This window comes from Macaca fascicularis, chromosome 9, assembly GCF_037993035.2.
Source record: "Macaca fascicularis isolate 582-1 chromosome 9, T2T-MFA8v1.1".
Lineage (NCBI taxonomy): Eukaryota > Metazoa > Chordata > Mammalia > Primates > Cercopithecidae > Macaca > Macaca fascicularis.
In genome coordinates, this window is record NC_088383.1 from 59,676,969 (window position 1) to 59,699,418 (window position 22,450).

General features: G+C 56.7%; 2 protein-coding genes across 6 annotated transcripts in view; one reads left to right on the plus strand and one right to left on the minus strand.

The window, feature by feature from the left end:
• The window catches only part of MMRN2 (multimerin 2), a 32,200-nt gene that overhangs the window by 3,960 nt on the left and 5,790 nt on the right, over positions 1–22,450 (plus strand). For 2 of the 5 annotated variants that reach the window (XM_005565238.4, XM_065520753.2), the window contains exons 1-6: positions 7,654–7,848; positions 18,424–18,552; positions 18,637–18,743; positions 18,845–18,925; positions 19,685–19,858; positions 19,962–21,809. In XM_005565238.4, the coding sequence (XP_005565295.3) occupies positions 7,685–7,848; positions 18,424–18,552; positions 18,637–18,743; positions 18,845–18,925; positions 19,685–19,858; positions 19,962–21,809 (2,503 nt within the window). In that variant the 5' untranslated portion in view covers positions 7,654–7,684. Of the gene's footprint in view, positions 1–7,653; positions 7,849–18,423; positions 18,553–18,636; positions 18,744–18,844; positions 18,926–19,684; positions 19,859–19,961; positions 21,810–22,450 lie in introns of those variants that run through there. The other 3 variants (XM_005565239.4, XM_074001643.1, XM_065520752.1) reach the window with 2 other exon arrangements.
• SNCG (synuclein gamma) lies at positions 1,979–6,654 on the minus strand. The gene is made up of 5 exons (XM_045361975.2): positions 6,422–6,654; positions 5,552–5,593; positions 5,104–5,231; positions 2,551–2,622; positions 1,979–2,269 (listed from the first exon to the last, which is right to left on the minus strand). The coding sequence occupies exons 1-5, from the start codon at positions 6,540–6,542 to the stop codon at positions 2,249–2,251; spliced, it is 384 nt and encodes a 127-aa protein (XP_045217910.1). The 5' UTR covers positions 6,543–6,654; the 3' UTR covers positions 1,979–2,248.

Below are 22,450 nucleotides of genomic sequence, written 5' to 3' on the forward strand. Positions count from 1 at the left end.
GAGGCGGATGGATAGCTTGAGGTCAGGAGTTTGAGACCAGCCTAGCCAACATGGTGAAACCCTGTCTACTAAAAATACCAAAATTAGCCAGGCGTGGTGGTGCACACCTGTAGTCCCAGCTACTTGGGAGGCTGAGGCAGGAGAATCACTTGAACCCGGGAGGCGGAGGTTGCAGTGAGCAGAGATCACGCCACTATTCCAGGCTGGATGACAGAATGAGACTCCGTCTCAAAAAAAAAAGAAATAAAAAGAAAATTCTAGAAATAAACAATTCATGTTTTAAATAACTTTTATTACAGTATATTGTTATAATTGTTCCATTTTCTTATCGGTTATTGTTAGTCTCTTACTGTGCCTAATGTATAAACTTCATCATAGCGAAGCACATGTGTATGTGTAGGAAGACACATTATATGTAGGCTACCTTGGTACTATCTGGGGTTGCAGGCAGCTGGAAACATCTTGGGTGTATCCTAGTGGATAAGGGGAGTTGACTGTGCTCCCGCAGGGAGGTCAAAAGCAGCCTCACAGGGTGCAGAGCACATGAGGGTTCAAAGGCAAAGAGCACTGCCAGTGCCCATGGCTGGGAAGGGGCTTCCTGGTGATGTTGGTCATTTGAGTCCAGGGACAAGCCCTGAGTGTATGTGAGAGGGGGTCGTGGGGGTGCTGTGGTAGGGGCAGCAGGGACCCCTCTGGGCTCCTCCAGCAGAGGCAGAGGGCGCTGGAGCCTGGGGAAGGCTGTCGCTGGGAGCCTGGCATAGGTGCCCTCTCCCTCACCCCTATCAGCTGACCAGCCTTGCTTCTCCTTGCTTTCTTCACAGCCCAGAGGACTCTCGGGCACACCCAGGCCCCAGGTGGCCTCCTCCTGGGGTTCATACATGCCTGCTTATGTGCACATGTCTGGACTGGGGAGCAGGAACAGCCCTGACTGCCCTGAGCTGCTTCCAGACCCTTCATGCCTGCCCGTGGCAGGGTTTGGGGGTGTGGAGACCAGCAGCCCCCTGCTCCATTCTGCCTCCTCAGTGGATGCCCATGGCCAGACAGTAGATACAGCCTGGCTCAGCTGGGTCTGACTGGGCTCCCAGCCTCCTGGGCTGCCCTTGAATCCACTGCAGAGGCTGGATGGGGAGGTGGTGTGGACAGGGCAGTGTCTGAAGTCACATGTGGACAGACTCAAGCTCTCGCCCCAACACCCAGGCCTGAAGGCCTGGGGCAAGCCACTGAAATGCTCTGAGCCCAAACTCAGATGAAATGCATCTGAATATCAAAGGGGAAGGCGGGATGTCGAGGGAACTCTGGTCTGAACAAGCGAGGAACTCAGCCGCTGTTGCTTTTCACCACTTTTCTTTCAAGGTGCAGCCTCGTGCATCTCCGCTGTTGTGTTTTTAGTGGCACGTGGCAGGCTTCTGGGTGTAGCAGGGGTGCAAGGGGTACCCAGCTCCAGGTCCAGTGGGGAGCATGGGACTGGGTGGGGCCAGGTGGGAGGCGCCACAGGGTCACCTCCTGTCTCTCCTGGGATCCTCACTGGGTTTAGACTTCTCCATCTTTGAAAGTTATCGTCTGCCCCAGGGAGGATGTTAGGTGGCCCTGTTCCTCATGCGACCCTGGAGCCCAGGCCGCACATGGAGGGAAGGCCCAGGAGCCTGTCTTCGCCTCCTGCTGATAGTGGGTTCCTCAGGGATGCAGAGCAGGCAGGCGGGGGCTACCCTGAGGCTGAGCTAAGCTGTCCTGTGGATGGGATTGTGAGTCCTGTCGAATGTCTTGGGGAGCCGAAGGCAGTGCTGCCTCCTCCATGTTAAAGGCAATGGGTGGGCTGGGGGTGTTGCTGAAGGTAGCGCCTGCTCTCACAGGTCCCATGAATGCCGTGTGTGTGTCCCTGTAGGATACTTGGTCCTATCAACAGGCTGAACCCGCTCCTGTTCCTGGGCGGACCTGGGGACCCTTCCTCAAGCTACACAGCACCCAGAGGAAGCATGGCAGGAGTGGGCTCAAGTTTTATTTGGAATCATTAAAAAAAAAACTCACAGCAGCATATGTGGGGTCAGAAGGACCAGAGGGCGGGCGGGGCCAAGGGAGGGCAGTGAGGTCGGTGCAGCAGCACAGGTGGACAGGGCAAGGGTGGCCAGGGACGAGGGCAGGAGCGTGGGCAGCCGCAGGTCACTCAAGGCGGGCACTCCTTGTGCTAGGAAGGGATGGTGTCCAAGGCAGAGGAGCATTCCTCAGGGCGTCCGCGCTGGCCTGTAGCCCTCTAGTCTCCCCCACTCTGGGCCTGGGAGAGAGAATGACCTGCACACCCAGCTCCGGGCCCCAGCCCTAATGGGCCACCCTGAGTCGGCTGGGAAAGGTTGTCCCCTGTGCCTCATGCCTGAGGGGTCATCCATGGGGGGACCTCCCACTCAGGTTCAGGGTTAGCCCTGCCCACAATCCCTGTGGGGGCTGCGGAAGGTCTGGTGGGCCCTGGGAGCCCAGGAGGGAAGCAGTGAGTCTGTGGGGGATGGGGTCTCCACCCAGGAACCCCCCCATGGTACACCCCAGAAGCCCAGCTCCTACCTCCTCTGCCACTTCCTCTTTCTCTTTGGCTGCCTCACCCTCCTGTTGGGGGGCAGATGGCTTCAAGTCCTCCTGTGGGGACAAAATGGGGCATGAGACCATGCAGAGAATGCAGACACCCCTAGCTGCCCTGCAACCAGGGCCTTGTCTACCCCGGCCTCAAGGAGGAGCAGAGGCCCCTCATGGCCTTATTGTACTTGGAGGGGCTGGAGGTGTTGGGGGTGTGCAGTTCAAACAATATCTGGGGCTCTGTCTGATGATGCCGAGGCCTTCCGGGGCACCAAGTACCCTGGAGCCCAGCTTCACCCCTCAAGCTGGTCCCCAGTCTCTGGGAAGCCCCTAGCTGGGCTTCATTGATGAGGAACCTGGGTGGGGTGGGGTGGAGTGGGGGTGAGAGTAAGCAGAGGCCCCTGAAGCCCCAGGTCTGACGCCACCCTCAGTAGCCCTACAAGGAAGGCCGATTGGGGTTCACATAGGGACTCTGAGGCCAGGAAGGCTTGGCATGCAGCTCAGGGCCTTGGAGCTCAAAAGTGGTGGGGTGTGTTGGCATCAGATCAGGCTTGCTCCAGGTCCACTTCAGTCGCCAGGAGCATGAGTCCCTCTCCTTGCCTCCTGGACAGGCTCTGGGCTCAGGCTGGTCAGGGCCAGCAGAGGTTACACACTCCTCTCCCACTTCCCATCTTCTTCTATCTCCTGCACTCCATGCCAGCCAGACACTTGCGTGAGAGATCATGACAGCTGGGTATGTAGGACCACACTGGTGATTGGCCTGCACTCTGGCCTCAGCACCTGCCTCTGGTGGGGGGTATCCTGTCACCTCTGTGTTGCCCCAGGGCCATCCTGCCCCTTGACGGAGTGGGGCATAAAAGAGCAGTGCTGTGCTGGCTGGAGTCGGCCAGGCTCTCCAGGGGCAGGGCAGGTGGCCACCTGCTGAGTCCTGCCACCCTAAGGCTGATCATGAGGCCAAGGGCATGAGCGGCTAGATAGTCCCTGCTGAGGCCTTTCACAGTTCACTGGGAGATGAGTCGTGATTGGTTTTTGGGTGTCACCAGGAAATGAGTCTCCCTTGAGGTGGCTCCAAGGGCTCACTAGCCCTGCTCCAGGATTCACTAGGAACGCCCGGGCACCCTCACCCCAGCGTCTCTTTTGCTGGGGGTGAGGAGGGAGGGGCCTCCTGGGGCTCTATGTATTCTGCCCAGGACACATGATGATGATGATGATGATGATGGTCACCTTCCTCTGCTGGGTGCTCACATAGACCAGGAGAATCACTTCATGGAGGTCATGGCCCTGCCTCATCACACTCCCTGCCTCATCACATCCCCAGGGAGACTGACACTCTCACCTCCATCTTGCAGATGAGGACACGGAGGCCCAAAGAGCTTCCTTCACTTCTCGAGGTCATACAACGAGGAAGGGAAACTAGGAGAGGGAGCAGCTGCCAGCTCCAAGGACATGGAGACCCTGTGCTGGCCCTGGAAGCAGACACCTGGGCATTGCCCCAAAGCCAAGAGGAGTAGGGCAGCCCCCACCCTTCCACCCACCCACTCCCAACGCAGGGGTTCTCCGTGCTGGGAGCCTCAGACTCCGCCACCTAGGAGGTCTGCAGCAGGTAGGAGAGCTGGACACTGCTCCCCCACCCCACCCCCAGGCTGGAATCCTAGCCCAGGCCAGCACCTGCACTGCCACAGGGTCTCTCAGAGTACAGGCTGCTCAGGGGAATTCCAAGCTCACATGAAGTAGCCATGGGACCTTGGGCACATTAATCTCTCTGGGCCTTAGTTTCCACACCGTCTCATGGGATTTTGTGTCTATTAAATGAACTAATAAGCGTACAATGCATAAAGCAGAGCTTGCTGTGTCTCAGGTGCTGGGACAACTCACCCAGCAGACACCCATCCCTGGGGAGCGCCCCACTGCTCCTGTGCTGTCTGCTATTGGGCCGCACACACATGTGTACATTCACACACATGTACACCCACACATTCGCACACAAATGCACCCACATGCTCACTCAGCACTCGTGCACACACACATACACAAAGGCAGCTGCACAGGGTAGGGTCAGAACCAGCACTGCTTTCCCACCACCAGGGGACGCTGCTTCCCTGAGGCTCCCAGCAGGAGGCAGCTGCCCCGCCCAGCGCAGAGAGGGAGGCTGGGCCCTAGGGGCGGGGCGAGTGTGACCCAGCCCCCGGCCTGGTGACCACTGCCCGGGAGGCTGTCTGTTACCATGTGGGACCCTGTTTTCACTTATAAAATGTGGTGTCTCCTAAATGCTGACAGCCGTCCAGAAAGAGTGGTTTTGAGCCTCACTTTCCTTGTCTATGAGATGGGCCCCCAAGTCTCCTCGATGGGGTGGTTGTGGGGATTCCAGACCCGAATGCAGGTCGAACAGCAAGCAGGGACCCCACCGTGCTCGGTGCTGAAACTGAAGCCAGCCCCAGCCCCCCGTCATGTTTCCTGGGGTGTGGAGTGGAGTGATGCCGCCTCTACCCAGCAGCCTCTCTGGGCCCAGGAGAGGACTGAGAGGGTCTGAGGGTTGGGGCTCACCTTGCGCACCACCCCGGAGGTGACCGCGATGTTCTCCGCCTCCTCCACGGTCTTGGCGGCCACAGTGTTGACGCTGCTCACCACAGCCTCGCTCACGGCGTTGGCCTGCTCCTTGGTCTTCTCGGCCACTGTGGGAGGACACTGACTGGCCTCCGCCCCAGCCCCCAGGCAGGCCTGCTGGAGTCAGGCTCGCAGCCCCTTACTAGGAGCTCAGAGCCCTGGCTCTGCTGGGACCCTCCCCTGCTCCCTCAGACTCCAGGGCACCTCTGATGCTGGTGGGGGTAAGGAGACACCCACCCTAGTTTAGCCTCATGATCTGCAAGGGTCTGCAGGGCTTGGGACCCCAGCTGGGGGTAAGGCAGGACTCTAGGTTTGAGCCCAAGCACTAGGATGCAGGATCCCAAGGGGTCCCAGCCCCCACGTGTCCCCTGGCCCTGAGGCTCCTCACCTGAGGTCACGCTGTGTACAACATTCTCCTTGGTCTTGGTTCCTGGGGAGGAAATGGAGCCGTCAGCCCAGACCCCACTCCAGGTGTTGTGGGCGGTCAGGACAAACACAACAGAACAGCTGGACAAGCTGCAGGGTGGGCGGTGGGGGCCGGGGTGGGGCGGGAGTGAGGATGGTGTCTGTGGGCTGGTGGCCCCTTCAGAGGGCCTCTTCCTGCTGTGTCTGGAAGAAGTGGATGGATGGCAAGGGGACAGGACAGAAGGTGGGGGACAAGAGAGAGCAAGCCTGAGGTAGGGACACTGACTAGACCCAGGGTCCAGCCCCTGCCTGGGTGTGGCCGGGCCTCAGAAGCAGCAACAGGACGGGCCGGAGCTGAGTCATTGGTTTGACCTCCCCTTCCTCCTCCGGAGAGCGCCAGGAGAGGATGCGGGGGAGGGAACACTGAGCCTAGGTCTCATCCCCCAGCCCACCCCTTCTCTCTGGGGAGGGTGGGGATCCGTGGCCTGGCTGCAGCTGCTCCCGTGTGGAGAGGGTGGGGGCCACCTGAGCACAGGCTGCTCATAGCTTCAGGGGCTCCAGGCTCAGGGGAGGCTGGTGTGCATGGGCATGTCTTTGTGCATGCACAGACAGGTAGCCAGCCCTGTCTGCGGTCTCTGACACCCAGAGACCCCGAGAAGGCCAGAGACAAACACACATAGGTGTGCACAGGGCATCGTGGGTGCTCCAGGGTCTGGAGACCCCACCTTAATAGCCAGGGCCTCACCCCCTCCCAAAATGCCTCCCTGGGGCTGGGGAGTAAGGTCTGGCGAAGGTAACTGGGCACCTCATCCTCTGGCCACTACACTGTCCCACCCTGCCATGCCCCACTTACCCACATACATGACCCCCTCCTTGGTCTTCTCAGCTGCTTCCGTCACCCCCTGCTTGGTCTTCTCCACCGCACCCACCACGCCCTCCTTGGCGATGGAGAAGCCCTTCTTGAAGACATCCATGGTGGGTGTGCAGGGTTGGGCTGCTGCGGGCAGGACGGAGCTGGATCTCCCTGCGAGCTGCGGGCTGGAGCTGGCTCGAGTGCTGCCGCAGCGGCTGTCCCCGCTGCCTCCTATTGACGCCGATGAAATATTGATGCGGAGGCCAGCTGGAGCCCAGCCAGCCCCGCGTGCAGTGGGGGCAGGGAGGGAAGGAGGGAGGGAAGGAGGCTCGGCCTCACCTTCCTCCAGGATAGGAAGGCAGAGACCGGGCTCCCTGGGCTCCTGCTGGCTCAGTCCAGCTCCCCTGCCCCGTGCCCTCCAGGGGCTGGAGGGGGCTGGCCACCTCCCAACCCATCCCTGTCCCTCATTCATTTGCTGCCCTGCCCACCCATGGGGGCACCTCTAACTGGGTGCTCTTGGCCCCGGGGGCGCTGTGTCTAGGCTACAACTGGACAGACAGGCACAGAGAGGGGAGGCGCCTTGGTCAATGTCCCCCAGCATCCCAGTTAGGGGTCAGGGCTCCACATAGGCCTGTCAGGTGAGAGTGGCCAACCTCCCGCAGCCTGGGCTGTGCAGCTACCCACCAGCATCCTGGATGCCGCTAGACCCTGGTTGGAGGATCTGAGGTGGGTGGGGGTGGGGAAATGAAGGACTTCCCCATGTCCTGGCCTCTGGCTGCATGCTGTGTGACCCCAGAATAGTCCCTTCCCTTCTCTGAGCTGAAGGTGCTGAGGAGGCATGAAGTGCCCCCCATTTCCCGGCCAGCAGTGTGGCTGGGCAGCAGGTCCCCCGAGATGGACCTGACCACTTCCTGTGGCCCTACCTCAAAGTCCACGCTCTTTTCATGGCTCCCAGGGAGCAGGTTCCCATAAGGATGCGTTTGGTGGGGCCACCCGCTGTGTCTACCACATTCCCAGAGTCCCCTGAGCCAAGTCCTCAGGGACAGGAACTGGCTTGTGTGGTTGGCAGCGCCTGTGGGGGCCAGCCAGGGTGGTTGGGGGCAGGACAAGACCCACCGGGTAGGCCGGCCCAGGCCACTTCCTCTCTTTGTTGTCCTCATATTTTCTTTTCCTCCTGAGATTTAACTTGAAGACAACGTCACTAGCAGTTTCTGGAGCCACTTGCCAAGGCTGAGTGTGAGCTGAGCCTGCCCCGCCGCCAAGATGATCCTGAGCTTGCTGTTCAGCCTTGGGGGCCCCCTGGGCTGGGGGCTGCTGGGGGTATGGGCCCAGGCTCCCAGTACTAGGCTGTCTGATCTGCAGAGCTCCAGGCTACCTGGGGTCTGGAGGGCAGAGGCTGAGGACACCGGCGAGGACCCCGTTGGACGGTAAGAGGGCCTGGACCTTGGCAGAGGTCATGGAGTAGGATCTGAGTCCCAGCTCAGCTAGAGCAGAGCCTCTCTAGACCTCACGTCCCATCTGTGAAATGGGCTAATCGAAGCTATCTGCTGGGCCAGCTGTGAGGCTGAACAAGTCTAGCCTGGACTCGGTGTTTCAGGATCCACCTAAGAATGACAGGGAGTTCCCTGTCGGAGCCATGGCAGGGAATGGGGCTCGGGGGGCTGGTGGGGAGGCACAGCTCCTACCATCAATCACCCAGCATGGGGCACTGGGGGACTGTGGCTGAAGCCATTGCCAGCTGGCCTGGCCATGCCTTCTGTTCTTCGAAAGAAATCAATTCTGAAAGCTGACACCCAGCAAGGCTGCCCTCAGATTTTGATCTGAGTTCCCTGGGGACCTGACTCTGAGTGCCCAGCAGTGAGCAGAGAGGGCACCCTGCTCTCCACAGCATAATCCAGGGAGCTCTGCCTCAGTGACCCCAAAAGTGGGCAGGATGGTCTTGCAACTGGACCCAGAACACAGCTTTCCAACATTCTATTTGTACAGGGCCAGGGCCCCTCCTGCTGATGAGGTATTGGGCCTGTAAGTCCCCCCTCGTCTCCAACTGCCCCCCAGTCAGAGCAGCAGGTGCTGTTTATGGGGCTAGTCTCGGGGCCAGGCACCTTGCCACGTGTATCTCAGTTCATCCCTCCAACAGCCCCACTTACAGAGGAGGAGCCCGAGGCTCAGAGAGGCTGAGGGGCTTGCCCAAGGTCACACAGCTAAGGAGCAAGATCTGAGTCTGACTCCAGAGCTCATAGTCAACTCTTCGCAGCACTCGAAGCCAGCCCCAACTCCCAGATGCTCCTACCCCCACCCTCCTGCCCCCGCACACCAGACCTGTTTGGCTAAGGGCATCTACATGGATGTAGGGAGTGAGGGGAGCCAACTTACACTTCTATGAGGTGTATGAGAGCCGCCATCGCAGAGCGGACCTGCCTGGGAGAGGTCTCATTTGGCTTCTGAGTTGTAGGTTTGTTGGGTCCTTTCCTGAAAACGGATTTGACCAAGGAGGGGCAAGAGGCCCCTTAGTGAGGGGCTGGTGGCAGTGGTGTGGGGAGCAGTGGCTGAGCAGCTGGCCATGGAAAAACCTCATTCCCGCCTGCCACCAACTCTGCTCAGGGCTGGGAAGCGCAGGTGATTCTCAGTGGTGGGGCGGGGAGGGGATGCGGGGCAGGGGCAGGGTGGATCCAGACACTCCGCTCTGATTTCAGCACCAAGGAAGCTCCATGCCTGAGTCTCAGGCCACCTTCCTCCTTTTGATGAAAGGGAGGATGAGGGGACCCGGTGGACAGGAGGGAGGAGGGAGCTGCTCCTCTTCCTCCCCGGGGTCTTGGTTGTGGGAGACATTGCTCCCTTAGCCCCAAGGAGTGAGGGTCTGGGAACTGTTGTCGGGCAGCCCTGCAGGGGCCCTGCAGTCCTTCTCTGGGGGTTCTCAGAGTGGGAGGGTGCATGTACCTGGACCAGGAATGCCCAGGTGTCCCAAGCCTGGAAGCCCCCTGCCTGCAAGGCTCTCCTTCCCACATCCAGAAGCTGCAGTCTCCACAGGACAAGCCCATGTTCTCTCAACAAGCCCGGATGGGCTGGTGAGAAAGGAAGGAAACACCACGGCTTCCTGGGCTGATTGCTTCCCGTGCTCCTGTGACCAGGGAGGCGGAAGCGTGCTCCAGTCCCCGTCCCTGCAGCAGGGGAAGGGGAGGCAGATTGGGTTCCACTAGCAGGGGTAGTGACACCGACACCATCACAAGGAGGCTCGGCTGCCAGAGTCAGGCATTCTGCCCTGCCTTTGCCGCTCACGTTTCCAGAGGCCCAGGGCTAGGCCGGGCCCTGGATGCAGGCCCCAATAAGACCCTTTGCAAGGAAAAGCTTGAATAGAACCACTATGTCCTCAGACTTCCCTGCGGTGGAGAAGTGAAGGGGTTAACTGCTTCTTAGGTCGCCAGGGACCCCGAGGGGCCCAGCCCAGGGAGTCAGCAGCCTGAGCATTAGGACTCTGGGAGGACGAGGCTCTTTCTGTGCCCCGACTCGGGGATGTCTAGAATGTGAGCGCCTCAGACCCAGGATTTGCTGTCCCAGTGGAACTCAGTCTGCGGTAGGGACTGTGCTGAGCCCCAGGCAAGGTGTCCTATCTATCACATTGCTGTGACAGCTCAGAGGGGTGGGGATGCCCCCCAGGGCCACAGAGCTCTTAAGTGACAGTGAGAGCCGGGGCCCACCCAGGCATTCTCTGTCCTGTCCCCCCAAGAGGGTGGCCATGTAGGGGACGCTGCTGCCAGCAGGCTGGTTGGCCCCAGTCACCAGCCTCAGGCTTCTCCTGACCCTCACACCAGGAGCCTTGGGATTTTCCCAGCTGGGAGCTTGTGGCCCAGAGGAGTCCAGCATATGGCTAGAGGTCACACAGGAGCAGGGCGGAACACAAGCCACAATGCAACTTTTGCACTTGTTCCTCCCCCATCCTCACCCCCCCTCCCCCCGTGCCTGACCCCTGCCGGGCACAGAGCTCTTGACATCAACAGGGAAGAGCCCCCACTGGCCAGAGCTGAAGATTCCAGAACCACGCTCAGGGGTTCTCGGCTCTGGGCTGGCCCCTGAGAGAGCCTCGGGCTTCTCTGCCAAGGCCCTTTTCTGACTCAAGGACAAAACCCTGTGAGTTTCTCCCCTGGAATGGTCAGGTTAATGGCTGGCTTCAGGGCATCAGAAAGCAAGGCTGCTGAGAACACGCCCTCCTTGCCAAGGAAGACTTGAGGGCCTCTGGGAGGGCGTTTCCTGGCTGGGGAAGGGAAGGCACTCCACACAATCTGCATAATGGATGCACCCTCCCCCACCTACAGGCTCCCTTCCCCTTCCCCCCAACACTCGCTCTGCTCTGTTTGCCGCAGAGGCACAGCTTCTTCGCATTTCAATGACGGGGGAAGTGCCTTGCTCAAGGTCACTGTGGGTTCGGGGAGGAGGAGGAGAGGAAAGCACAGGCCACCCAGCTTCCATTTAAAGCTCCAAAGGAGTCCACATACCCTCCCATCTGGGTGGGGAAGCAGGTTGGGGCAACAGAAGACCAAAAGCAGCTCCAAACCAGGCCAGGGGAGCCCCACATTCACTCTGGGTTGGCCACTGGGAGATGAGGGCACCCAGCAGGACTCCCCAAGGGAGGGCACAAAGATAAAGCCAGCCTGAGATGGAGGGGCAGAGGGAAAAATGGGCGCTTCAGCAAGTTGGGCCGGGGGCATGGGCATCAAGGGCCAGCAAGAAGCTGCCAAGAGCTGGAGGAAGCCAAAGCAAAGGTCAAGAATGTTCCCAGGGTTCTGGGCCAGCAGCCTGTACTGTGCCAAGGGAGGGCCTGCCCAGGGCGGGCAGTGTGGGCAGAGAGAATAGCGGTGCTGAAGCCCAGGGTCTGCGCAGGTCAGCGGAGAAAGTTCCTGGGCAGGAAGGGTGGGCGGCATAGTTTCCACTTCCAGGAGCTTGAGGTGGAAAGTCCCGGTCACTCCTAGCAGACTGGACCAGGCCAGGCGTGCCTGGGGCACAGGCCTTCCAGGCCCTCTGCAGTAGGTCAGAGGTTTGCGAGGAATGGAACTTTGTTTAGAGAGAGTTTCTCAACCCTGGCACTACTGACATTTTGGACTAGACAATTCCTTGCTGTGGGGTGTGGAGATGTCCTATGCATTGTAGGTATTTGGCAGCATCTTTGGGCCCCGCCCATGAGATGCCCAGTTGTGAGTAGCACCCACCACCCAGTTGTGACAATGCACCTGGGGAAAGTCCCCTCTCCTCCCATTGAGAACCACTGGTCTAAGAGAGATTTTTCCCTAGGACTGAGCCCATATTCCAGGAGTTTCCATGGGGCCCCAGGTGGGTGTCTGTGCAAGCGAGCCTGTCACCTGTGGCTCCTGAGCTCTGGGGCCAGTGCCTTCCCAGCCCTCTGTTTCAGTGTTGAGTGAGCATTCCTTCCTTCCATCCTTATGGTGAGGTGACCCCTTTTCACACTGACTGATTCCTTGGAGATGCACCGGCCCCTTCCTAGTCTCTGTTCCCATTGGCTGGCATAGCAAATCCTGAGCCAACACCCATCGTTTTCATCCCTTGGCTTTGGAGTCAGTCTTGATAGTTGTGAGAGAAACTCCCTACTCATTGTTGTCTTCCAAAATGTTCTTTCTTTTTTTCTTTTGAGACAGGGTCTTGCTCCATTGCCCAGGCTCGAGTGCAGTGGTTCACTGTCGGCTCACTGCGACCTCCACCTCCTCGGCTCAAGCAATCCTCCCACCTCAGTCTCCCAAGTAGCTGGGACTAGAGGTGTGCACCACCGCGCCCAGCTAATTTTTGTATTTTTTGTAGAGACAGGTATGTGCCACGTTGCCCAGACTTGTCTGAAACTCCTGGACTTAAGCAATCCACCCGCCTGGGCCTCCCAAAGTGCTGGGATTACAGGCGTGAGTCACTGTGCCTGGGTTCCAAAATGTTCTTGATTATTCATCTGCATTTTCTTTTCCCGATGAAAATGATTTTATTTATTTTTTAAAGTTTCATTTGTATTAGTTATACGTACTCATAGGCAGGGGAGTGGGCCAAATCCAGCCCCTCACCTGTTTTTGCTAACAAAGTTTTATTCAAGCACAGCCAGGCTGGTTCATTTACATATCGTCAGTGACTGCTTTTGTGGTACAATGGCAGAGTTGAGTAGATGGGACAGAGTTCATGTGGCCTGGAAAGCCTGAAACCATGGCCAGCATCAGGGGCATGTGACCTATGCAGTCACACACAAGGCCCTGCCCTCTGGAGGGCTCCTCCCTGGGTGTCATCATCTTGAAATTCTTCATACTTTTTGAAGGAGAGGCCCCACGTATTCGTTTTGCACTGGGCCTTGCAGATTACGTAGCTGGTCTTGTGTCAAATATTTACTATCTCTACCTTTAGAAAAAAAGTTTGCTGATCTCCTGATTAGGAATCAACTGGTTCTATAAGGCTTGCTGAGACGGTCAGAAGCCCCAGCTCCCTCTGGTCCCAAAGGCAATGACTTTCAACTTTGCAGGTGATTCTTTCGCATTTACCTCTGTATCACTAAATAACATGCTTGCATTGCTGCTTCTTGGGAGGTAGCATTATCTCTTTTTTTGAGACGGAGTTTCACTCTTGCTGCCCAGGCTGGAGTGCAATGGCGCGATCTTGGCTCACTGCAACCTCCACCTCCCAGATTCAAGCGATCTTCCTGCCTCAGCCTCCCGAGTTGCTGGGATGGAGATAGCATTATCTTTGAGTCAGATGTCATTCCTACCCCAAAGCAAATGCATGTGCATGTATTCATAGGGCCACATGTACTGCTCAGCATTAAGCCTTGAACTAAACTGAAACTTTTTTGCCCCCTTGCACACTTTTTGTTTTCCCTGTAGTAAGAATTTAGAACTTCCAGAGTTCTAAAATTTCATGTGTCTTGCTTTTTTCTTTTGCTTATTCCGTGTCTTTATCACTAACTCAACTCCACACCCTCAGCCAGTTGTCCACATCTGCTCTCTACACTCTCATTCACGCCGGGTGTCGGAGCAGCTGCGTCTTCTTGGAGATGCGGCTCCCAGAGCCTCCAGGTATGTTCCGATGTGGACTGCTGCCCTCATACCACAGCCCATTGTCGTCCTGGGGGTTCCCTTCACCTGGTTTTTATGTTGGAACCTGTTTCCTGATCCTGTGCCTTCTCTTTCTTGATTTTCTCTGTTGTTTTGTTGGAGTGTTTCCTGTGGCACCACGGTTCTGCATCCTGGGTGTGCCATGCAATGACCCAGAGAGCCTTAAAATGCTGGTGCTCAGGCCCTAATCTCAGGGGGTCTGGGAGACTATTGTTTTTCTTTCTTTTTATTATTATTATTATTATTGAGATGGAGTCTCGCACTGTCACCCAGGCTGGAGTGCAGTGGCATGATCTTGGCTCACCACAATCTCCACCTCCCGGGTTCAAGCAATTCTCCTGCCTCAGCCTCCCAAGTAGCTGGGATTACAGGCACCCATCACCATGCCCAGCTAATTTTTTGTATTTTTAGTAGAGACAGGGTGTCACTATGTTGGCCAGGCTGGTCTCAAACTCCTGACCTCGTGATCTGCCCGCCTCGGCCTTCCGAAGTTCTGGGATTACAGGCATGAGCCACCGTGCCTGGCCTCTTTTTATTGTTTTTTGTAGAGATGACGTCTCACTATATTGCCCAGGCTGGTCTCAAATTCCTAGTCTCAAGCAGTCCTCCTGCTTTGGCCTCCCAGTGTTGGGATGACTGGCATGAGCCACTGCACCTAACCCAAGACATCATTATTATTATTATTATTATTATTATTGAGACGGAGTCTTGCTTTGTCACCCAGGCTGGAATGCAATGGTGCAATCTCCACTTACTGCAACCTCTGCCTTCCGGGTTCAAGTGATTCTCCTGCCTCAGCCTCCCAAGTAGCTGGGATTACAGGCATGCACCACCATGCCCAGCTAATTTTTGTATTTTTAGTGGAGACGAGGTTTTGCCATGTTTGCCAGGCTGGTTTGGAACCCCTGACGTCAAGTCATCCCCCTGCCTTGGCCTCCCAAAGTGCTGGAATTACAAGCATAAGCCACCACACTCGGCCCCAAGACTGTTATTTTAATTATTTTTAAAGTGCCACACAATGGTTTTGTTTTTGAGTGTGGTTTTGTTTTGTTTTGTTTTGTTTTTTTGAGGTGGGGGTCTCACTATGTTCTCCAGGCTGATCTCGAACTCTAGGCCTCAAGCAGTTCTCCCACCTCAGCCTCTTGAGTAGCTGGGATTACAGGTGCAAGCCACCACATCTGGCTTGCATGATGGTGTTGATGTGCAGGCAATATTTCAAACCACTGCTTATCAGGTAGTCTCCTGATGAGGGATACGTGGGAGGTGAATGTTCTGAAACCTGGGTCATTTGAAAATATCTTTATTCTCACTCCCACACTGATTCATAGTTAGGCTGGATATAGGATTCTGAGTTGTAAATTATGTTTCTTCAGTATTTTGAATGCAATCCTCACTGTGTTCCAGTTTCCAATATTGCTGTTGAGAGGTTCAAAGCCATTCCAGTTACCGATTTTGTATGCATGTGTTTGTCTTGGTTTTCCTTGCTGGAAGCACGTAGAGACCATCTTTGTTCCCAGAGTTCTAAAATTTCATGATGACATGTTTTGATATAAGTGTATTTTCATCATATTGCAGGTAATTGGTGCTGCTCTGAATCTGGAAATTGAAGTCCTTCCCTTCCGGAATATGTTTTTGGTTTGTTGTTGAGACAAGGTCTCGCTCTTTTGCTCAGGCTGGAGTCCAGTGGTGCAGTCATAGCTCACTGAAGCCTCAACCTCCCGGGCTCACAGGACCCTTCCACCTCAGCCATCCGAAGAGCTGGGACTACAGGTGCACACCAGCACACCTGGCTAATTTTTCAGTTTTTTTGTGGAGATTGAGATCTTTCCATGTTGCTCAGGCTGGTCTCAAACTCCTGAGCTCAAGTGATCCTCCTGCCTCAACTTCCCAAAATACCGAGATTACAGACATGAGCCACCATGCCCAGCCTGATTTTTTTTCATTGATGATTTCCTCCCTCTGTTCTCTCTTTCTGAAATTTGTACTATTTCAATGTTACATTTGCAAGACTGGTCCTCTATTTTTCTTTTCTCTTTCCAATTTTTCATCTCTCTGTTTGCTTTTTTAGGGAAATTTCTTTAACTTGACCCTCTGACATTTCCATTAAATTTATTTTCATTTCTACTGTTATGTTTTTAATTTCCAAGAGTTCTTTTTTGTTCTTTGAATGTTCACCCTTCCTCTCCCATCCCCCCTCATTTTTTTTCTTTTTCATAGATTCCTGGTCTTGTTTCTTGGGTGCAGTAATTTATTTTATCAACCTGGAAATCTTAGTGCAAATGTTTCAGTGGTTCTCTTCTCCTTACGCAGGCTTAGTTTTTGTCCAAGTTGGTATTTTTTCGTTTGCCCACTTTGACCTCTTTTTTTTTTTTTTTTTGGAGATAGGGTCTTGCTCTGCACCCAGGCTGAAGTGTAGTGGCATAATCATGGCTCACTGCAGCCTCGAAATTCTGGGCTCAATCAATCCTCCTACCTCAGCCTCCTAAAGAGCTGGGACTACAGGCATGTGCCACCACACCTGGCTAATTTTTTGTAGGGATGAGGTCTCACTATGTTGCGCAGGCTGGACTCAAACTCCTGGGCTCAAAGGATCCTCCCACCTCAGCCTCCCACAGTGCTGGGGTTACAGGCGTGCGCCACTGTACCTGGCCCTCTTTTGGAATACAATGTTTCTCGGGTAAATCTTGGATGTCTGCTCACTTGAGAAAGACTGAGAAACTGACTGGAAGCTGGGGTGTATGGATACCCTTTTCTGACCCATTTTGTCATAGGATCTTCTGGTTGGCTATTTTTATGGGAGAACCCCTCGTGTCAGCAGCTTTGGGTCTTTTCCTCTTGGGCTGGCTCATTTTCCTGAGAAACTTTTCCAGTCTGCTGCTGAGAGGGTAAAGCAGGCTAGGGGCTCAGCACTCAAAATATGGTCACTCAGCTGGGCACGGTGGCTCATGCTTGTAATCCCAGCACTTTGGGAGGCCGAGGCAGGTGGATCACGAGGTCAGGAGTTCGAGACCAGCCTGGCCAACATAGTGAAACCCCGTCTCTACTGAAAATACAAAAAAATTAGCCGGGTGTGGTGGCGGGTGCCTGTAATCCCAGCTACTTGGGAGGCTGAGGCAAAGAGAATCGCTTGAACCTGAGAGGCGGAGGTTGCAGCAAGCTGAGATCGCGCCACTGCACTCCAGCCCAAGTGACAGTGCAAGACTCCATCTCAAAAACAAGAAAAAAAAAAAAAAAGTCACTCGAATCCCCCACCCTTGCCTTTCCCAGCACTATCCCTGTGTGACAGTGCTTGACGGCCCCAGGACAAAGACCAGCTCCGGAGAATAAAATCCCGGCACTGACAGTCACTTTACCACCAAGGCCTCTGAACGCCGCTTTCTAAGAGCTCACAGATGTGGCCACTTCTCCCACGTCCACCATCACTCAGTCGAAACTGCCATTATCTCCCCCTAGACCCTGGACACAGCTGCCAACATCTTGCCCTCCCATCCTCTCTGCACCCAGGAACCAGGGTGGCTCTTTCACGCCACTTCCCTGCTGAAACCCCTCCATGACTTCCCATGCCCTCAGGACATAGGCCAGCTCCTCCGCTGAGGTCTGGCTTCTCCTTTCATCCCAGCCTCCTTCTGCAGCCCCTTCCTCACCCCTATGCACCCCTGTCACATCTGGTGCCTCATCCAACTTTCCGGCTTTAAGACATAGCCCCATTAGCTCCTTCTCCTAAAAGTCTCTGCAGATCCTGGCACCTCTCACCCATTCTAAGAGTGCTCTCCCTGGGGACCCTGAAGGGAAAGTCTGTACCTCCACATCCACACCCTGAGCTTGAGCGCAGCACCCAGCACCCAAGAGGTGCTGAGCTGTACTGTGCCACGGAGATCATTGCCACTTGCCACTTTGATGAGCTCTGTTCTGGGAGCTGGCTGCCTGGGGAAGGGCTCTCTGACCACTGCCACGGACCCCATGGAGTCAGCCACTGGGTCAGTGAACCGGAGCTCCATCAGCATGAGCGTCCCCCGGCTCCTGGGATCACCACAGTGCATGCTGGTGAAGGACCAGGATGGAGGGGCTACCTCTCAAATGTGCAGGATACTGAGTGTGACCTCCAACCACCTTGCATGACCTTGATGTGGTGGCCATCCCAGAGAAGACACTGCTCCACCCAGCTGCTTACCTTTCCTTAGGACAACTGTTTGAAAGTCCATTTCTAGAATGATCCTAATGGGCATGGCCAGGGAGCTGGTCCTTCACATAAGTAGCAACTGGGCAGGCTGCCAGGGCAGTTGGAATGGGGCAGTGGAGCTGTGTTCACAGAACACTTGTCAGGAGCCAGGCACCTGGTATTCCTCTACCCACTTAAAGGAGGGCATTACCATCGCCATTGTATAGATGGGGAAAGAGAAGCTCCCTAAGCGCCTCACTCGGGGTCACACAGTCAGAAAGCGTGAGGGATTCAAACCCAGGACTCTCCAGCCCCAGCTGCACCTTGGTAGCAGGAGAAATAGCGAGAGCTTTCTGGGTCTGCGGCTAACCTCACCGAAGGGAATCCATGCAGACAGCTGCAGTGCACATGGTGTTTTCCCACACTCTGGCTGTTAGTTTTGTTGGCTAAAACAGTCATCACCCTGGAGCTGCTTTTCACAGTTCTAGATTTTGGTGGGTTTCTCAGCCTCTCTGTGCTGGCTCGGGGAGGCTTCAGGAAGGGGGTGGAGCAGGTGCCCTCTTTGCAGGTAGGGATTGTGAAACATTTGGTCTGGAGCCCAGGGATGAACAATGCAGAGGGCTCTCTTCACAGGATAATGGATTCCAGAATCCCAGCACTGCTCCGGCAGGAGGTGGGGACTGGTGGCTCTGCACTGGCACCCCCTGTTGACCTGGGTGTGGCTCAGCAGCCTTCTCCTCTTGCTTGTTTTCCAGTAACTGGTGCCCCTACCCGATGTCCAAGCTGGTCACTTTACTAGCTCTTTGCAAAACAGAGAAATTCCTCGTCCACTCGCAGCAGCCATGTCCGCAGGGAGCTCCAGACTGCCAGAGAGTCAAAGTCATGTGAGTAGGGGAGGGTGGGCCATTCGCCCAGGCCTGGAGCGAGCCCTCCCTGGAGTCACTGAGTCAGCCCTCCTCCTCCTCCAGGTACCGCATGGCCCACAAGCCAGTGTACCAGGTCAAGCAGAAGGTGCTGACCTCCTTGGCCTGGAGGTGCTGCCCTGGTTACACGGGCCCCAACTGCGAGCACCACGGTAGGGCTCCCTGCTGCCCCCCTCCCCACTTGACCTCTGATCCCCAAAGTCAAGCAGCTCCTCTGACCACTGGGGTCAATATCTAATGCTTTCTTCTGCAGATTCCATGGCAATCCCTGAGCCTGCAGATCCTAGTGACAGCCACCAGGAACCTGGGGATGGACCAGTCAGCTTTGAACCTGGTGTGTTGCTTTCCGGAAGGGGCAGGCAGACAGGCAGGCAGGCTGCTGGGGCCCACGTAGCCAGCTGGCCCTTTCTCCTGTGATACAGCAGTGCCATTTCAGGGAAACCTTGCCTCCAGAATCAGCAAGGACTCCTCTGTGGCCTGCACCACCTCCCACCTTGAAGGCCAGGCTCACCGGGCTCCCAGCTGCCTGCTGGCCAAGCACACACACCCTTTTCCTTCACCCCATCTTCTGGGAAGTACTGGTTCATCTGACACTTTCCTTGTCCCCTGAACCACACAAACCCTTGTGCCTGGAAAAAGCATTCTCACCCTTCCCCACAGCCCTAACCAGAGCCAGGAAGTCATACTGTCCTTGGTCTTGGAGTCAGCACAGGAAACCCACCAAAAGACATCATTTGCAGCAGGGCCCTTCAAGCCTGGGCCCAAGATTGAGAAAGCAAATGAGTGTCATTATGTGGTGAAGTATTTATTGACAAGGGCTGCCAAGAATGAAGTTGTGAGGCCATGTGCATGTGCTGAGGAGGGGAGTGGACCATGATTGATTAGTCATGTCTGCTGTGGGTGTAGGAGGCAGGATGAGGGTTCACTTGCTATGCATTTGCCCTCCAGGGGCTTAAGGCTTCTAAGCTCCTGCTCAGAGGACATCAGCAGCTACCTTCCCTGCTCTCAGCCCTCAACGATCCTTCTCTGAACCTCGTGATTGTCCCAGACCTGGTGAGTTAGCCCTTGACATTTATGTCTGCTGTGCATTTAGGCCACCTGGCTGCAGCGATCAGTGAGGTTGAGGTGCAACAGGAACAGCAGGAACACCTTCTGGGAGATCTCCAGAATGATGTTCACCGGGTGGCAGACAGCCTGCCAGGCCTGTGGAAGGCCCTGCCTGGTAACCTCACAGCTGCAATGATGGAAGCAAATCAAACAGGGCACGGTGAGTGGCAGGCTCTAGGGGCTGAGGAAGAGCCTGGTCACATTGAGGGGAGGAGGGGAGGACCCCGCTGGTCCCAGCCTGGGAGGAATGTTTGCTCCTGCAGGGCTTGTGTCACACCACACGTCTGTTGCAGAGTTCCCTGACAGATCCTTGGAGCAGGTGCTGCTACCCCACGTGGACACCTTCCTACAAGTGCATTTCAGCCCCATCTGGAGGAGCTTTAACCAAAGCCTGCACAGCCTTTCCCAGGCCTTAAGAAACCTGTCTCTTAATGTAGAGGCCAACCGCCAGGCCATCTCGAGAGTTCAGGACAGTGCCGTGGCCAAGGCTGACTTCCAGGAGCTTGGTGCCAAATTTGAGGCCAAGGTCCAGGATAATGCTCAGAGAGTGGGTCAGCTGCGGCAGGACGTGGAGGATCGCCTGCACGCCCAGCACTTTACCCTGCACCGTTCGATCTCAGAGCTCCAGGCCGATGTGGACACCAAATTGAAGAGGCTGCACAAGGCTCAGGAGGCCCCAGGCACCAATGGCAGCCTGGTGCTGGCAACGCCCCAGGCTGGGGCAAGGCCTGAGCCAGAGAGCCTGCAGGCCAGGCTGGGTCAGCTGCAGAGGAACCTCTCAGAGCTGCACATGACCACGGCCCGCAGGGAGGAGGAGTTGCAGTACACCCTGGAGGACATGAGGGCCACCCTGACCCGGCACGCGGATGAGATCAAGGAACTGTACTCCGAATCCGACGAGACCTTCGATCAGATTAGCAAGGTGGAGCGGCAGGTGGAGGAGCTGCAGGTGAACCACACGGCGCTCCGTGAGCTGCGCGTGATCCTGATGGAGAAGTCTCTGATCATGGAGGAAAACAAGGAGGAGGTGGAGCGGCAGCTCCTGGAGCTCAATCTCACGCTGCAGCACCTGCAGGGTGGCCATGCCGACCTCATCAAGTACGTGAAGGACTGCAACTGCCAGAAGCTCTACTTAGACCTGGACGTCATCCGGGAGGGCCAGAGGGACGCCACGCGTGCCCTGGAGGAGACCCAGGTGAGCCTGGACGAGCGGCGGCAGCTGGACGGCTCCTCCCTGCAGGCCCTGCAGAGCGCCGTGGACGCCGTGTCCCTGGCTGTGGACGCTCACAAAGTGGAGGGCGAGAGGGCGAGAGCGGCCACGGCGCGGCTCCGGAGCCAAGTGCAGGCGCTGGATGGCGAGGTGGGAGCGCTGAAGGCGGCCGCGGCCGAGGCCCGCCACGAGGTGCGCCAGCTGCACAGCGCCTTCGCCGCCCTGCTGGAGGACGCGCTGCGGCACGAGGCGGTGCTGGCCGCGCTCTTCGGGGAGGAGGTGCTGGAGGAGATGTCTGAGGAGGCGCCGGGACCGCTGCCCCTGACCTATGAGCAGATCCGCGTGGCCCTGCAGGACGCCGCCAGCGGGCTGCAGGAGCAGGTGCTCGGCTGGGATGAGCTGGCCGCCCGAGTGGCGGCCCTGGAGCAGGCCTCGGAGCCCCCGCGGCCGGCAGAGCACCTGGAGCCCAGCCACGACGCGGGCCGCGAGGAGGCCGCCACCACCGCCCTGGCCGGGCTGGCGCGGGAGCTCCAGCGCCTGAGCAACGACGTCAAACGTGTCGGGCAGTGCTGCGAGGCCGAGGCTGAGGCCGGGGCCGGGGCTGCCTCCCTCAACGCCTCCCTTGACGGCCTCCACGATGCACTCTTCGCCACCCAGCGCAGCTTGGAGCAGCACCAACGGCTCTTCCACAGCCTCTTTGGGAACTTCCAAGGGCTCATGGAAGCCAACGTCAGCCTGGACCTGGGGAAGCTGCAGACCATGCTGAGCAGGAAAGGGAAGAAGCAGCAGAAAGGCCTAGAAGCTCCCCGGAAGAGAGACAAGAAGGAAGCGGAGCCTTTGGTGGACACGCGCGGCACAGGGCCTGTGCCAGGTGCCTTGGGCGCGGCGCTCTGGGAGACAGGTGAGTTCCTGGACCGGGGAGACTGGACGAGTCTAGGAGGCCAGGGAGGGCTGGCGGCAGCTCTTCTGCCTCCAAGAGGGCCAGGAAGAGAGAGAACAGCATGGCCATCGGTCACCCCTATTGGGTCCACCTTCCCTTTGGCCCACCTGCTTTTCAGGGGTGTGGGCCTCTCAAGCTACCTGGCTTATGGGGAAACAGGAGAAGTCACAAAAACCACCTGCTAGTGCCATAGCCCGTGAACAGCAGAGCCTGGAGGCCACACGCACACCAGGGCCGCGTACTGCTCCCGCTGCAGAGAGGGGAGCGCCTCCTGCCCTGCCAGGGCAGCCCTCAAGTCCCCGCATCTCAACTCTTCACCTCACCCCCTTCATTCCCATGTGCGTTTAAGCCACTGTATCTAGGTAGAATGTGGCTAGGGACTGCAGCCACTTGCAGCCCCACTTAGCTACTGTTTCACTTTCCATGATTTTAGTTTCTTTTTTCTGTTTTTTTTTTTTTTTTGAGATGGGTCTCACTTTGTTGTCCAGGCTTGAGTACAGTGGTAGGATCATGGCTCACTGCAGCCTCAACCTCCCCAGGCTCAGCTGATCCTCCCACTTCAGCCTCCAGAGTAGCTGGGACTTACAGGCATGTGTCACCAT